The 15,587-nt window shown below is 33.3% G+C and overlaps 1 protein-coding gene across 2 annotated transcripts in view; it reads left to right on the plus strand.

Annotated features, from left to right (window-relative positions):
* PTPRQ (protein tyrosine phosphatase, receptor type Q) overlaps positions 1-11,763 on the plus strand; it is a 251,518-nt gene extending 239,755 nt beyond the window's left edge. The window contains exons 48-53 of one of the 2 annotated variants that reach the window (XM_025403263.1): positions 305-439; positions 638-763; positions 1,933-2,081; positions 4,740-4,875; positions 10,177-10,300; positions 10,562-11,757. In XM_025403263.1, coding sequence (XP_025259048.1) covers positions 305-439; positions 638-763; positions 1,933-2,081; positions 4,740-4,875; positions 10,177-10,300; positions 10,562-10,599 — 708 coding nt within the window. In that variant the 3' untranslated portion in view covers positions 10,600-11,757. Of the gene's footprint in view, positions 1-304; positions 440-637; positions 764-1,932; positions 2,082-4,739; positions 4,876-10,176; positions 10,301-10,561 lie in introns of both variants that reach the window. The other variant, XM_025403264.1, reaches the window with a different exon arrangement.
* The last annotated feature ends 3,824 nt before the right edge of the window (positions 11,764-15,587 follow it).

The raw sequence follows: 15,587 nt of genomic DNA on the forward strand, positions 1-15,587 counted from the left end.
TATGAAGACTCAGACTTAAGACCTTTATTAAGTTATGTTATTATTGTAACTATTATTATTATGTAGTCCCTAATGTTTTATTCAAAAGTTAGATATAAATTTTGAGAACCATTTGTTGTGTAGTATATCAGATTGTGAGGATAAATTTAGACGCTAGAAACTTTGATTATTTAAGATTATCTAGTATTTACGATATTCTAAAATATTAGGTAATTTTACAACCAGCATTTGTTTCATGCTTTGAAAACTAAAACACTATATCTATGAACACAGTGATGCAATGTTTCTCATTATATCCTTCTAGGGCTATTTATGTCCAAACGAATTTATTGCTACTCAAGGTCCACTACCAGGAACAGTTGGAGATTTTTGGAGAATGGTGTGGGAAACCAGAGCAAAAACATTAGTAATGCTAACACAGTGTTTTGAAAAAGGAAGGGTAAGTTATTTGAAAATGTTTTCACAAATGTTGTTTTACAATTGTGTTAACATATGTGTGACTATTTCACCTAATACTGTGAATCATCAATAACCAGGACATCTATAAAGTAATTTTAACTTAGTTGTAATAACTGTGATATACATATATATCAATATAACAATGACTGTTATGACTGATTATTTTCTCTGAATGCAGATCAGATGCCATCAGTATTGGCCAGAGGACAACAAGCCAGTTACCGTCTTTGGAGATATAGTGATTACAAAGCTAATGGAGGATGTTCAAATAGATTGGACTATCAGGGATCTGAAAATTGAAAGGGTAAAAGAAGGGGGGGACAAGGGAACCTGATATAAAATATGAAGGATCTAAATGTCTAAAATAAAATTGATTTCTAGAACTATCCCTTTCAAGGACACCTGTGTATTCAACAATGCTTTTGTACTGTCTTCTGAACAGAATTTTGAATCGATATCCAACTTTAGTATCAATGTCACAGTATTTGTTCCAGATCACTCTAGTTAAAGCCTGTATTAACCAATTAGCATGACATTCTTAGGTTGACAAGGGCAGAAGAAGGAGAGAAAATGCCGAGATCACCAGCTTTATTTTATTTAATGAAGAAACTGTAATATTTGACTTGGCACAGCAATTTCCCAAGTCACTCATCTTCTGAATCCTAATAATTTGATTTTCTTTCTTTCTTTTTTTTTTTTTTTTTTTACACGGAGTCTCACTCTGTCTCCTGGCTGGAGTGCAATGGCACAATCTCAATGTTTCACTGCAAGCTCTGCCTCCCGGGTTCACGCCATTCTCCTGCCTCAGCCTCCCAAGTAGCTGGGACTACAGGTGCCAGCTACCATTCCCGGCTAATTTTTTGTATTTTTAGTAGAGACGGGGTTTCACCTTGTTAGCCAAGATGGTCTCGATCTCCTGACCTCATGATCCACCTGCCTGGGCCTCCCAAAGTGCTGGGATTACAGGCATGAGCCACTGCGCCCTGCCGATAATTTGATTTTCTATTTAATCTACAGCCAATATAGAAAAGGTAGTATGGGATCTCACTTTATCAGTTTATATAAATTCCTATACACACAGAAGATGATGTAAGGATCTTTATACTTTTCACATAACAGATACTCAATACCTGTGTATGGAATAATTTGTGAAAATGTTCACTTAAGGTTTGGGTCAAAATTGTTTCAATACCTGTTATCCTGAGTGTGACAAAATAGCATGCTATGTTTGAATATTAATGTTCTATATTAACATTCATTTCCAAGCTTTCTTATTGTTTTCATTCATACTGAAAGGCAATTCTCTATTGTAACAGTAAAAATCTCTCTTATAGGAAATAATGAAAACATTTTGTTTCGTTTGGTAAATAGTCATTTTTAAAAGATCACCTTCAAAAACTGGGACAATTGCCTTCAGCCTTCGTTGTGGAACTTAAATAGTTTTGTCATTCATTAATCTGTCCCTTTGTCTAGCATGGGGATTGCATGACCGTTCAACAGTGTAACTTTACTGCCTGGCCAGAGCATGGGGTTCCTGAGAATAGTGCCGCCCTAATTCACTTTGTGAAGCTGGTTCGAGCAAGCAGAGCACATGACACCACACCTATGATTGTTCACTGCAGGTAAGAAAGCGATAATTTTAGAAACATCTATTAAACGCCAGAAATGGCCTTTGAACCCATTGGTCTTTTTATTATTATAATTCCATTGGGTTTTTTTTATGAAATGGTCATGTAAATTTCTTCCAGCTTGCCACCTTCAGAGGTATCACATTTAGCATTTCTGGACACATTGGTATGATTTATGTTTTCTGACATGATAGATCTAAATCAGTCTTGGCTTGAGTCTCTTTCACACATGAAGTTTGGAGATTAGAGGAAAATGTAGCATGAATTCTACTTAAATGAGATACTCAGAATAGGTAAATAAATAGAGACAGAAAGTAGAGTTGTGGTTACTACTGAGGAGGGAGATGAAAAATTATCTAATACCTTCTATTTGGGATGATGAAAAGTTCTGGAAATATATAGTGTTGATATTTGCATAACATTGAGAATGTACTTAATGCCACTAAATTGTACATGTAAAATGGGCAAATTGGTAGATTCTCTGTTATTCATCTTTCACCAAAATAAAAATATTTTTTTAAGTAAAAATAACTTTTAACAGGAGTGTACTATAATTAATGTGGTTAAATACTGTATGTAAGAAAAGATAAATTCATTCAGTTTTTAAACTTTTATTTTAAAAAACTCAATATGTAGTTTAAATGATTATAAATTTTCTATAAATTTCTGGATTTTTAAAATCATAAGACTAATACATAAATGCTTGCTCATTATAAAATATATGAACAATGCTTGTATTTATAAAACATGAGAACAAAAAGCAAAAGCCTCATTTTTACCTTCTCAATTTCAAATCCCTTCATATAGGTAAAAAGCTTAATATAATAGTATATACTAAAAACAGTACAACGATTTGCTTCTACAGTCAGTGATTAATTTTATGCTGGCATCATTGATGAGTAAAACCTTTGATGGGCAGTAACTGCCTTCAGTTTCTCCGTATCATGCAAATACACTGCCATGGGCACTAAAAGAAAAGTACTTTCTCCTTTTTAGCCTCAAAAAGAGTAGAGTCTCCTCCTTTGTGATTTAAATAGATAAGAGATAAGAAGAAGGTATATTCATATTGTTGACCATCTTTAAATATCATTTGAAAAACATCTACTAAATATTTATCTCCAACTCCAACTTCTCACCTTGACTTCAGACTTCTACATTTAGTTTCCAATTCAGCTTGACAGCCTGAATGACTAAAAAGTTCTAGAAATTTGATGTGTACAAAACAGAACTCTTGACTCAATCTCCAAATTCACCCCTGCTCAGTTGTCCCTATCTTGGTAAAAAGCAAGTCCCTTCTGTTTGAACCAGAAGCTCTGGAGTCATTCTTGATTCTGCTTCCTCTCACATTCCACATCTAACCCACCAGCCAATACTTTCATCCCTGGCTACCCCTCACTCATCACTGTATCACCTCCCTGGTGTCCCCTGATTTTTGAACATTCGAAAATGCTCCCACTTCAAGTCTGTTCCCATTTTGCTGCTTCTGGCTACCATGATCCTCTCCCAGATACCCACATGGTGTGCTCCCTAACCTTATGCGAGTTTCTTTTCAAATATTACATTAGCAGAGAAAGTTTCTCTGCTAACCCTATCCTACCCTATCACCCTCTATCTCCTTAACCTGATTCATCTTTTTTTCAGTATGGGACTTCTTACCACCAGGCACGTTCTTTGTCTGTTTATTTATGTGTCGTTTTCCTCTAGACTATAAACTCTGTAAGTGCAGGGACTTTACATTGTCCACTGCTATGACCCAGGTGCCCAGAACAGTGTTTGACACTCAAAATATATTTGACAATTCAATTGCTGTGTGGCATGTATGTATACATGTTACTATAATCAGTTTTATGTTATAGGCTCACAATTTCTTAGGTCAAATCATAGGAAATTGCCAATATTTGAATGTTTCTTACTACAGAACTACAAAAATGGCAGTTTTATATGGTTCAAAGTAATACTTATAAGACTAGATGACTTTCAAAAAAAGTTTTTCGATTAACTTCCTCTATTAACCGTTTAATTTCCTAGGAATCTTGTCTTTCTGATAATAGGAATTTCTGAATTGATCTTGTGAGGTTTATCAGTTAACAGTTTCTGTGGAGCATGTGCCTGTCTTTGAGTATTAATATAAGTTTTTAAATAGAAATCGTTTTTCAATTTTATTATCTATAGGAGGCAAAATAAATTCTTGAGAAAGAAAGTGAAAAGGACAATTGCAAGACTATTTTTCAAAATGAAGCAAAGAAAATGCTATATGAGCTAAATATTTGACATTTGCAACGTTTAGCATTTCTGCTGGTAACTGAATACTCAGTCAGTACAGAGTCTCTGGTATTAAGAATTTTCAGTGATTTTTAAAAATCTCTATACTTCAACAACACCCCCTAAAATATTAAGAAATAAGAGGTTAAGCTCCACTGATTAAAGAAAGAGAAACTCAAATATTTGATAGCATATTAATGATAATCATCTTGCCTTGTTTAAATAGTCTTGGTAACCATTAAAAATCCAAACAAATCCCAAAGAAAACCTGCCTCCAAATAAGAGAAGAAACTGTTAGAATTTATTGCTATCATAGCTCATTATCTTTATCCCCATCAAAATGAACAACGCTTTGCTGAGTAATTTTCATGTAATTTACTCTTCCTGTAGTGCTGGAGTTGGAAGAACTGGAGTTTTTATTGCTCTGGACCATTTAACACAACATATAAATGACCATGATTTTGTGGATATATATGGACTAGTAGCTGAACTGAGAAGTGAAAGAATGTGCATGGTGCAGAATCTGGTAAGATCTCTAAACCTGCACTGCATTCTAAAGTTCTAGAATTTGTGGCAGCAATCTGTATGGACATGGGCTTGAAGCTGTATTTGCATGGTGGACACCCTCTTTTCCCACATTATAAGCCTTTAGGGGAGGTCTTCGGGAGGGCAGCTGATGGAGTTTATAGGAGAACTAATGCCCACGTGTCATAGTCACCCTGCAGCATTGTTACTGATGGCTCATCTTAACTTGTTATACTGATAGACATGTAGGAAATAACCTATAAAATTGATTTATCTTTATCATTTAGCAACTTTGGGATCTCTGGAAATGAACTCAAATCAATATCTTTTCAATATCATTATCTTTTGAAAAGTTATAACTGGGAAAACAGTTTAAAATATTGACTGTAATGAAGTTTTATGGATTTGACTTCTCCGTATTTATCCCTATTGCATACCAGTACTAATAATGATTATTGTAGCAGGCTATCAACTATTAACCGGGAGTTTTTTGTTTGTTGTTTTGGTTTGTAGGCAAAAATATTTATAAAATATATCCAATTTTTATTTCAAAATATCACACAGTACTATGGTAATGAAGCTAAAAAGCCTCTATTGAGTGTCTGCTGGGTTCCAGGTGCTATACTAGACCTTTCAGATGTATTATCTTATTCAATCTTTATTAAATTAATTTCTTTATTTGTAAGGCAAGGCCAGTAAAACCAACCAACAGACTAAATATTACTGGCTCTGCTTTATAAACAGGGAAGCACATATTCCAGGAAGTTAAGTGATATTCCAAGATAATATTACCGAAAGGTGCCGGAGCCAAAATTCAAACCCTAGTCTGTATAACTACAATATACACAATATTCCTATCTGTAGCTTTGGATTGGAATTTGTATGCTATACAGATAGAGATTTTCTTGCAGTAAATACGCAGGCCTGCTGTAACAGTATTTTCTAGGTTACATTCTAGAAAACAGAAGTGGTATCGAAGTAGTTAAAGATTTCAGAAAAAGAGTTCTCTGTTAAAATAAGTATGAGAAAGTAATTAAACTGATTTTTAAACACCTAAATGTTTAGGGCCTTAATGCTAATTTCACTGACAATTACAAAGACGGAGCTGTATGGACAACTTTTCTTAAACTTTGATTGTAGAACTCTTCAACACTTTTTGATCCAAACCTGTAATACCATGTCATGGAACATTAATCCTCCTTGGAAGATGCTGTTCTAGACCAGAGATATCCAAACTTTTTGGACAAATGTCCCTTTTAGGAAAGATGTTTGAGCTTCCACTCTAATGCAGATATATTTACCTTTAAATGTAGACTGTTTAATTATGTAAATTATAAACATAAATAAAATGAGAAATTGAAAAGCATGAGATAAATATTGAATAAGCAATATTTTCAAAACCTTGCTAATTGCTAAGGCTTCTTATTATCATTAGGTATTTTCAATAAATAAAATATACACTTAGGACAAAGCATTTCTCTTTTGATAGTTGTTTTAAGTATATATTTTAAGCTTTTATGCCTTTTAAAAAAACTGGTCTAGCTTTTTGTCAGATCTGTTTACCTTGCTGTTATTTTTACCTCCTAGTATGGCTACAGGAGTATTCCAGGAGTATGATGAATGTGTCAGCCTTGCCAATTTTTTGACATCCATTTGGGCTTGCATGATAAATATTATCTTTAATCCACAGTCTCTTTGTAGGAATCTTCCTTAGCTACTTCAATTCTGTGATAATTAGTTAGGTAAACTAGGTAATATAATGCATATATATTCCCTCATATACTGAGTTACCAAAAGAGTTAAATGTCACTCTTCCCGCAGGATACTTCAGAAATGGAAAATTATACATGACCAGGGCCAGCTTCATGGGTATGCAACATGGGTAGTTTCACAGGTCCTCACACTCAAAAGGGCCCTGAAATTGGTTTAATGTTTGCTGTCACTATTTTGAAAATCTTAAAATTACATTTTGAGACAGGAACTTTATATTTTGTAATGGAACTTTACATTTTGCATTCTCTCTAATCCAAGTTGGGCTAACAAATTAGGTAGCTCATCTTAAGGGGTCTTATGAAGGCTCTAATATCAATCCAACTATTAATCATTATTAAAATTCAATTTCCTTCTCATTTTTAGTTAAAAATAAAGATAAATAGAAAGCTAACATTTTCCTCCCATGTCCCTAGGTGTACACATACACACTGGGATCAGTGCTCTCAATGAAATTAAGGGTTCGCTCTCTTGGGTAGGATAGAGGATGGAACTGATGGTTTCCTTCTAGTGTCTAGAATCAATCTTCAAACAGTAAAAGTTGAAAAAATTTCTATGCTCTACAACTTTGTAGAATTGAATTCTGTAAAGAGTGTCTTCAAGAATGTCTATTAATAATTTTACCCAAGTTAGTACTCAAAATGTTATAAACTTCATACATTATTCTGTTTAACCAGCCATAACAAATTGTCACAGCTTGGGATGGGGATTTGAGAGTGGGGCAGGGATTCGAAAGGGAAGGTTTTTGAAGTCAGAGAATTAAATTCATAATACAGCTCTGCTAATTGTTGGCTCTGTGACTTTGTTTAATTAGCCTCTCTGAACTATTTCTCTTTTGTAAAATAGCCCTGTTACACTTTTCACAAACTTATTATCAGTATTAAATAAGAGAAACTTTGTAAATCACCAACATGGTGCCCAGCAGGCAGTAAATGTCCAGTAAGATTCTCTCCTCGCTGAAAATCAGGTACTCGGAAGCCCTCTTTGATCTGTCTTAGTTCCCAGAAGTCAGACTCTTCACTGTTTTTTCCTTGTGATGACAAACAGAAAAATGACCACACCTCACCTCCAATGCTTACAAACCAGCATTGCCTTGCACAAGAGCAGTTTATTTTCTTCTGCACTCCAGAGTGATTGCAGTTTCTATGAGGAATGTTCCTGTCTTAGCACATACTACAGCAGCAACTTCAGCAATATACTGCCACTCAAAGGCACTGAGGGGCATGGCCCTTACCCAGGAGAAAACTTTGATTTCTTTCCCTCAAAAAACAATGCACTGGGCGCTGGGCGCAGTAGCTTATGCCTGTAATCCCAGCACTTTGGGAGGCCGAGGTGGGTGGATCACCAGAGGTCAGGAGTTGGAGACCAGCCTGACCAACATGGCAAAACCCTGTCTCTACTAAAAATACAAAATCAGCCGGGCGCGGTGGTGCGTGCCTATAATCCCAGCTACTGCGGAGGCTGAGACAGGAGAACAGGAGAATCGCTTGAAACCGGGAGGCAGAGGTTGCAGTGAGCCAAGATTGTGCCATTGCACTCCAACCTGGGCAACAGAGTGAGACTCTGTTGCAAACAACAACAACAAAACCAACAACAATACATTGTGGCCCCAGGAAATTTGAAAAGCCTTTCTGAGAGAACTCTCTGTAGTGAGCTAATATCCTAAGATACTTTTAGTGCCTCAAGTAAATGGAAATTTACTGGTGTAAACTCATAGAGGGGAAGAAAAAAAAGTTAACATTTTGGGTGTCCAGTTTTTTGTGGGGCATTTTACGTATGTTAAATTCTTTAAGTCTTACAATACAGGATTTATGACACACACTCCCACCCCCAGGTGAGGAAATTGTGCATCAGAAGAGTTTAATTCTTAAGGTAATATGGCTGTCTAGGGCAGAAACTGGGACTAAACTTTTTTCACAACAGTATGCTGCTTTCTTGGCAGTAACACATAATGGCAGAGGGACCTTGGAACCTGTAGGACTGTCTCACAGAGCTCAGCCTGCTCTGTTGGCAAAGTTTACACCTATCATTCTTTCCAGTGGAGAAGATGAAATCAGGACAGTCAGAAATTTCACATATCAAATGTGACTTCAAATTCAAATGTGTTTTTTAATACTAGAACTCATAAATTTAAATGATTTCCAGAAAGATTATACTGTGTCAACATATTTCTGCCAATAATGTAATTCAGTGTTTTGTGTATGTTTGAAAACACACTCTTGGAATTACCTTGAGAAGTAACTTACTAGCAATTTCAACAGAAATTTTATTGCTTCATAACAACACTTCATTTCTTACCAAAATTGAATTCTATAAACTTGATCATCCACCTCATTTACAAAGCTTGACACCTAATGACATTTAAATTTTCTTTAAATTACATCTGTCCTTAAATGGTAAAGATTGCCTAACTGTGAAAATTAAATGAGACTAAGTGAACAAACACTTACTATGCAACTACTATGTGCCAGGCACTATTATAGGTAATCAGAATATAGCAGTGACTATGACAGAGTTCTGCTCCCATAAAACTGACACTCCAGTAATGAGATGTTCATGGAAACATTTTGTAATCCACAAAGAAATAGATATTCCTAATAAAGATTAACAATTTCTGAAGACAATTTCAATAGAGGAGTTCCAAAAGGGTTTGAAGTATAGTAGCAATAGTTATTAATATAACCTATGAGGCCGATCACTTTTGAGAATGTTCTATATAAATCATCGTCAATTTGACTATATGTCTTAAACATTTGATGATACTCCTTTAAAGTCAGATATGTTTGTTAGGTACAAATGAGGGTGATTTGAAATATACATTTTTTTTTTTTTTTTAGCTTTAACTACTTTTGGTAAGGTCTAAGCTCAGAGATGCTAGTAAGTTATTGAATTATATTGAAAACATTTAAAGGATCCAAATGGTACTGAATTTAGCCCAAACATTCCAATGCAATGTTAGGAGTCCTTGTCCACTACCTAGATGTTTGGGTATTTCAATGACCCATTGCCTTGTATTTACAAAGCAGGACCAAATACTTGACCTTAAGTAGGCCACATATCCAGGTGACTAACAGATTTGTTAAATATATTTTAAATGCACTGATGGCATATAGATATACTCACTCACAGATTTCAAAAGTAAATTTAGCATTTATATTCCAAAAGTCATTCTAACAAGAAAACTGTAAGATAATTTACTCAATTAGATCTAATAGAAAGAAGGAAACTCATAAACAAATTTAGTAATACAATTTTCTACTTCTTATAATCACAGTAACAAAGAATATATTAACACTTGGTGTTTAGTGACAAGTGTTAGAAAAAAACATGAAGCTTCAAGAGACCACAGGAATTTAGAAAGCCTCATATTTGAAATGGTAGAAAATCATATATATACCATGATAAGTTCTGTGTCTATAACTTAGCTATTTATTTGATGAATTCAGTACTGCTTTTAGCTTTAACAATATAACTCTCTGTATAAAACTCTTCATCAATCTATTTGTTTAACCACTCTGTCTTTGGTGTCTAGGCACAGTATATCTTTTTACACCAGTGCATTCTGGATCTCTTATCGAATAAGGGAAGTAATCAGCCCATCTGTTTTGTTAACTATTCAGCACTTCAGAAGATGGACTCTTTGGACGCTATGGAAGGTAAACAGAAACAATAATATGTACCCAACTTACTAGTTTACCACCTACAGTAGGAACATAAATTTCAGAATAACCGTATGTTAAAAATGTTTAAGAAGCTAGATTAGGGCACAGATCAGTTTTTTTTTTCTTTAACTTCTCTCTAATGCAAATTGGGCTAATAATACCCTTTCCGTCTACATTATATTTTTATCATGAAACATTTAAATTTTGAACTGTTAACTTCAATACTCTCTTGTAACATGTTACTTTCTGTTATAGGTGATGTTGAGCTTGAATGGGAAGAAACCACTATGTAAATATTCAGACCAAAGGATACAATTGGAAGAGATTTTTAAATCACAGGGGCCAAAGTTACCCCCTTATTCTTCTGAATTGAAATGTGCAAACTTAAAGAAATATCTATGCTTCCCTCACTATGCCTTTCTAAATGGACTGAACATTTTAAGACTAGTTCTAGAAAATAGCTAATACAGAATAATTATTTGTTTTGTACAGAATAAATATTATGTATTTTAAATGCTTAAGAAAAGACATCCCATATGTTTTTGAAGTCCTGCATATTTTGGAATAAGCCAAATAGAAAATTATTATTATATTAGCATTAATGTTTCATTGTGAAATTTCCCTATGTATTGGATTTAATTTTGAACAAAAGTTGTAAATGTTGATTCAGTAGTGTTGTTTTGGCTTACATGGTGTTGACGTTTCTTGTGGATAATTTCCAGGACTGTCATAATGATCTGTACTTCCATGTACGCCCCTGTTTTGAATCCTCTGTTTTATGAGTGCTGAGATATCATCTCATGATCCCGAACAGCTGAACAGTAACCCCCTGACACTGCAGGGATTACTTAGCCTTTATACAACACACAGTAGCTCTTCAGGGACACTTAGGGCTATTTAATTTGCATTGTGATCTTCAGTTTGAGAACCTAAAAAGAAAAATTAAAAGTGCAACACATGAAGTTACCGAGTACTATTCTAGCCAACACACATTTATAAACTTTCAGACACAAGTTTTACCCCTGTATTGTATATTCAAATATATAGTTAAATGTATCAGTGTATTTGTCCATTAGATATAGTCACCCTAATATTAACAATTCTGAAGTCTTTCTTCAGCAAAAATGTATCAAAAGAGTAATAAAAACACTATGTGTGCTTCAAGCTTGTAAACCAATGATGTGCTGCTGTGGTGCCAACAGAGACTTCCAAATGGATTATGTTAAATGGCTGTCATTTCATTTCCCAAGGTTGATTTTGAGCGGTATACTTGGTGGAACTGAAAACAAAGAAATTAACCATGTGTAGCAAATTCGAGGTTTCTTTAAAGAAAATATTTCAGCCTCCATCTTATTAAATAGTGACAATGTGGTAAGTTTTGAATTATATGAAGTTATTTTGTAATAGATTTCAATTAAGAGTAATAAAAATAAATAGTTTAATTATTCTCTTCTATGATAAGAATTATATCTTATGCTTATTTCCACTGAAATATACATATAAGAAATGTTATGGCCAATAAAATTGAATTTTGATGAATTATCTTGCAGCATAATTTCAGAAGTTCCTATGTAAATAAAAGTTTGATTTTGTATATCCCATTAAGACATAATAATTATACTAATTCTCATATACAATATCTAAAATAAAGATATACATACAAGTATGATATGACATAATTTATGTAATATAATATAAATAATTAAGATAAAATTATTTCTTAAGCCATGCATAAGTAATTTTAATGTGGGATTTACTATCCAAGAAATTAAAGCCCTTAGTCTCACAGTCTCTAGAAAAATGTAAAATTTACTTCCTTTTTTTTTTCAGGACAAGGAAGTACAAATAAATACAATCCACTACTGTTCCAGCCAATAAGTTTATAGAAAGTTAGCAAAAACAATAAAAAATGATGAGAACTCTCAAAGATTCAAGTTGAGATTATACATTCTTTAGTTTCCTTTATGTCGATTATTGAAAATATACGGCAAGCCAGTATGGGGTTTGTATTCATTAAAGACAGATAACATAGCCTGTGTTTGATACACTAAAAAGGTTTATCAAATGATTTTAAAACATAGTTCAATCTACAGGCCAGTCCACTTTCTATTATATCTGCATAAATCAGATGTGTAGAAGATAGAGTTTGACCCGTGTATATATGCATATGTATATGCATAAAACATAATTTGAATATTAAGTCTCCTCTAACCATGCTTATCAAACTTTAATGTTTATATGAAGTACCTGGTGATTATGTTAAAACGCAGATTCTGCTTCAGTAAAAATAGAATAGTCCTGAGAGTCATTTCTAGCAAGTACTTGAGTTATAATATTGCTGCCTAATTTCAGGATGTATGTTGAATAATGTATGAATCTCTAAAAAACATTAGTCAGGATCAGAACAATTTTAGATCTACCTAAAATTACTTAAAACATGTTTTTAAAAGATTTGGCTTCATTATAAAAAAAATTGCAACAAAGCATTTATAAAATATGCATAGCTAGCTATATCAAGACACTAAAATTAAGTTGAAATCCAGACATTAATGATACCTAAATTTTCTTTAAATGATATTGTGAAAGGGCCAATTTACACCCAGGTTCTATAGGTGGCTACTAAGTGCTAATTAATATAATGAAGAACATCTGTAACATTTTTAGATCCGATTTGTCAAAATACATTGAAGCACATGTACAATAAATGAGCAACATGTGTTTCATATGAACCAAATGAAACTGGAGCCTCTCAGAATGGTTTGCCAGAGACAAGAGCAGCTGTGGGTATCACCTCTACTTTCATTCTGCTTTAAAATGCGTCGTTTTCTTCTTTCAGTTTATAGGTGAACTGTATAATAAGTCTTTTGCAGAAAAACGAATTAAACCTTGACCTCTTCATAAAGGAGATGGTGATTCATTCCACATATTGTAGCAAACACTAGATTTTAAAATGAAATTTCAGTTCAGCAAAGTCTTCTATAAATCAAGCCGCTATTCTGATAATCATGTCCATTTTCATTAGCCAACTTTTAGAAAACTCAGTCAAAAATTGTAAGAAACTTGGGGCACAATGATTTGAAATTCTCAACTGAATTATATTTAAAAGTAAAAATATGAAAAAAGTTTATAAAGCATAATCTTGGCAAAACAGCTTGTCTTCTTAGGACATGTAATATTTCATGGTAAATGACTCTATAAATATGGATAGAGTTTCCACGTAGAATCAGGACAGTACACCCACTAGCTCATGGAGATGTTCTGAGGAACAGATTAGATTACATATAGGAAAATGTTTTGAAAATTACAGTGAAGTTTACAAACTTAGAATAATCTTTTACCAAGACTGGTGAATGTGTAATGTTTATCAAAAAGATAATGCATCCCATTGTAAGATTATATTGTACTTTGTGGGTATTAGTGTCATATTTGTATGTCTGTTTCACATGCACAGACTGAAGAACAAATTATGGCAGATATATTGACTTCTGGTAAGTAAGACTATTGATACTTTACTAAGCAAAATATTTAGTGCTTGTTCAATGAATTTTTGATTAAAATGAATGTATAGACAGGTACACAAATAATATAAAATATAATTTGGAAAACAAGTAAAGAAAATTTTCATTTCAGAAGATTTAACTGGACATTCTAAATCAGTATCTGTGATATTGTCCTCTGAAAATAAAACTCATTTAATAGGTTAAAAAAAAAAGCATTATTTTCTATTAATAAGATTACATTTCTAAAGTCACAACCTTAAATTATTTTAATTTCACTAACAGTATTATTGGATTGAGAAGTCATTTTACTAAATTATAAACTTTTTAGAGTACTTTTAAATCCATCATCCCTATTAATCCTTACAAAATCCTTTAAGATCGGCAGGGTCCTATATTACAGGAAAGATAATGAAAGCTTAATTGCTGTGCCTGAAACCACAGTTATTAGTAAAAGTTGAAGCTGAAGTTAAAACTGAGTTTCTGTGGCTCCCAAAAACTACTCTTTCCATAACGTTATGCTAGTCTCTCCGTAAGTCAAATGACATGCTCTGAATAGTATAAAATGCTCGTGATAAAGAAAGGTCATAATCATCATATGTCCCAATTCCCTATTAGCCAGTTAGAGATTTTCTGCTAATCATATGAAAATAAGTAACAGAAACCACAGACAATTTTAGAGGTAAATAAGCTCTTAGAACGAATTTAAGTGAGTAAAAATAATTATTGATGAATACAGTAATATTAAAGAAGAAAAGTTTAAAAAGTAAAATATATTAAAATATTAAAAATGAAAGAAAAAAGAACATTGGAATTTATAGAATTATGAAAATAAAGCTAAAAAAAGAGAAGAGGTTGTTAAAGTCAAAACAGCTCCATAGCATTTCTATATATATTTATATATATGTGTGTAATATGTGTGTATGTATATACAATCAAATACTATCAAGTCCTTTACCCTACTAATAATGAAAAGAAGAGGGAAGAGTAAGAAAAGGAGAGAAGGAAGAGGACAAAAAGGAGAACTAGAAGATATAAAAGAAAGAAGAATACAAGAAAGATTCTGTAATTGAATATTTGCATCTTTAAGGCATGCCTGGCACTGTGCTGGAATCGTAACCTGAGTTGGCATGTTATCTAATTCAAACTTCACCTATGAGATCAACTCCATTAAAAGGGTAGGCAATGGAAGCATGGAGGGATGATGAAGATTGCCCAAATTCTCTCAGAGAGTAATTGGTAGTCTGGAGTTCAAATCCAGGTCTATCTGGCTAGAGTTCACGTTCCTTTCACACGTATGACCATCCTTATTTTATGTTGAAAAGAAGCACGCAAAAGCGTGGGAATAAACAGGCCTCAAGAAGACAGTTTTTTTCATCCTATTTTGCGCTCAATTCCGTTTCAAAACTTTTTAACATGTACATGGACTGTAGGGAATTTGGACATGTGAAAACAGCCTACTTGGGTGAACTTTCAGATTAATTAGTCTTTCTATTGTTCATTCTTTTTCGTTCTTTCCCTTATTAATTCATCCGCTATAATTAAATTTGTATAAGCAAGTATTTTTAAAATCTGTGGCCAGATTGGATGGGTATCCATCTGTATTTACTAATTTTATGATTTTCGGCAAAAAGCAATAACCAGTTTGTACCTCAATTTCCTCATTCCTAGTATGGAGATAATTATAAAAGCTACCTCACATGTTTGTAGAGCAGCCTTAGTTCAGAGTAAACACTCAATGAGGTTTAGATTGTAATACACATAATGATAATGAAGCGGCATCA

This window comes from Theropithecus gelada, chromosome 11, assembly GCF_003255815.1.
Source record: "Theropithecus gelada isolate Dixy chromosome 11, Tgel_1.0, whole genome shotgun sequence".
In the NCBI taxonomy this organism is placed as follows: domain Eukaryota; kingdom Metazoa; phylum Chordata; class Mammalia; order Primates; family Cercopithecidae; genus Theropithecus; species Theropithecus gelada.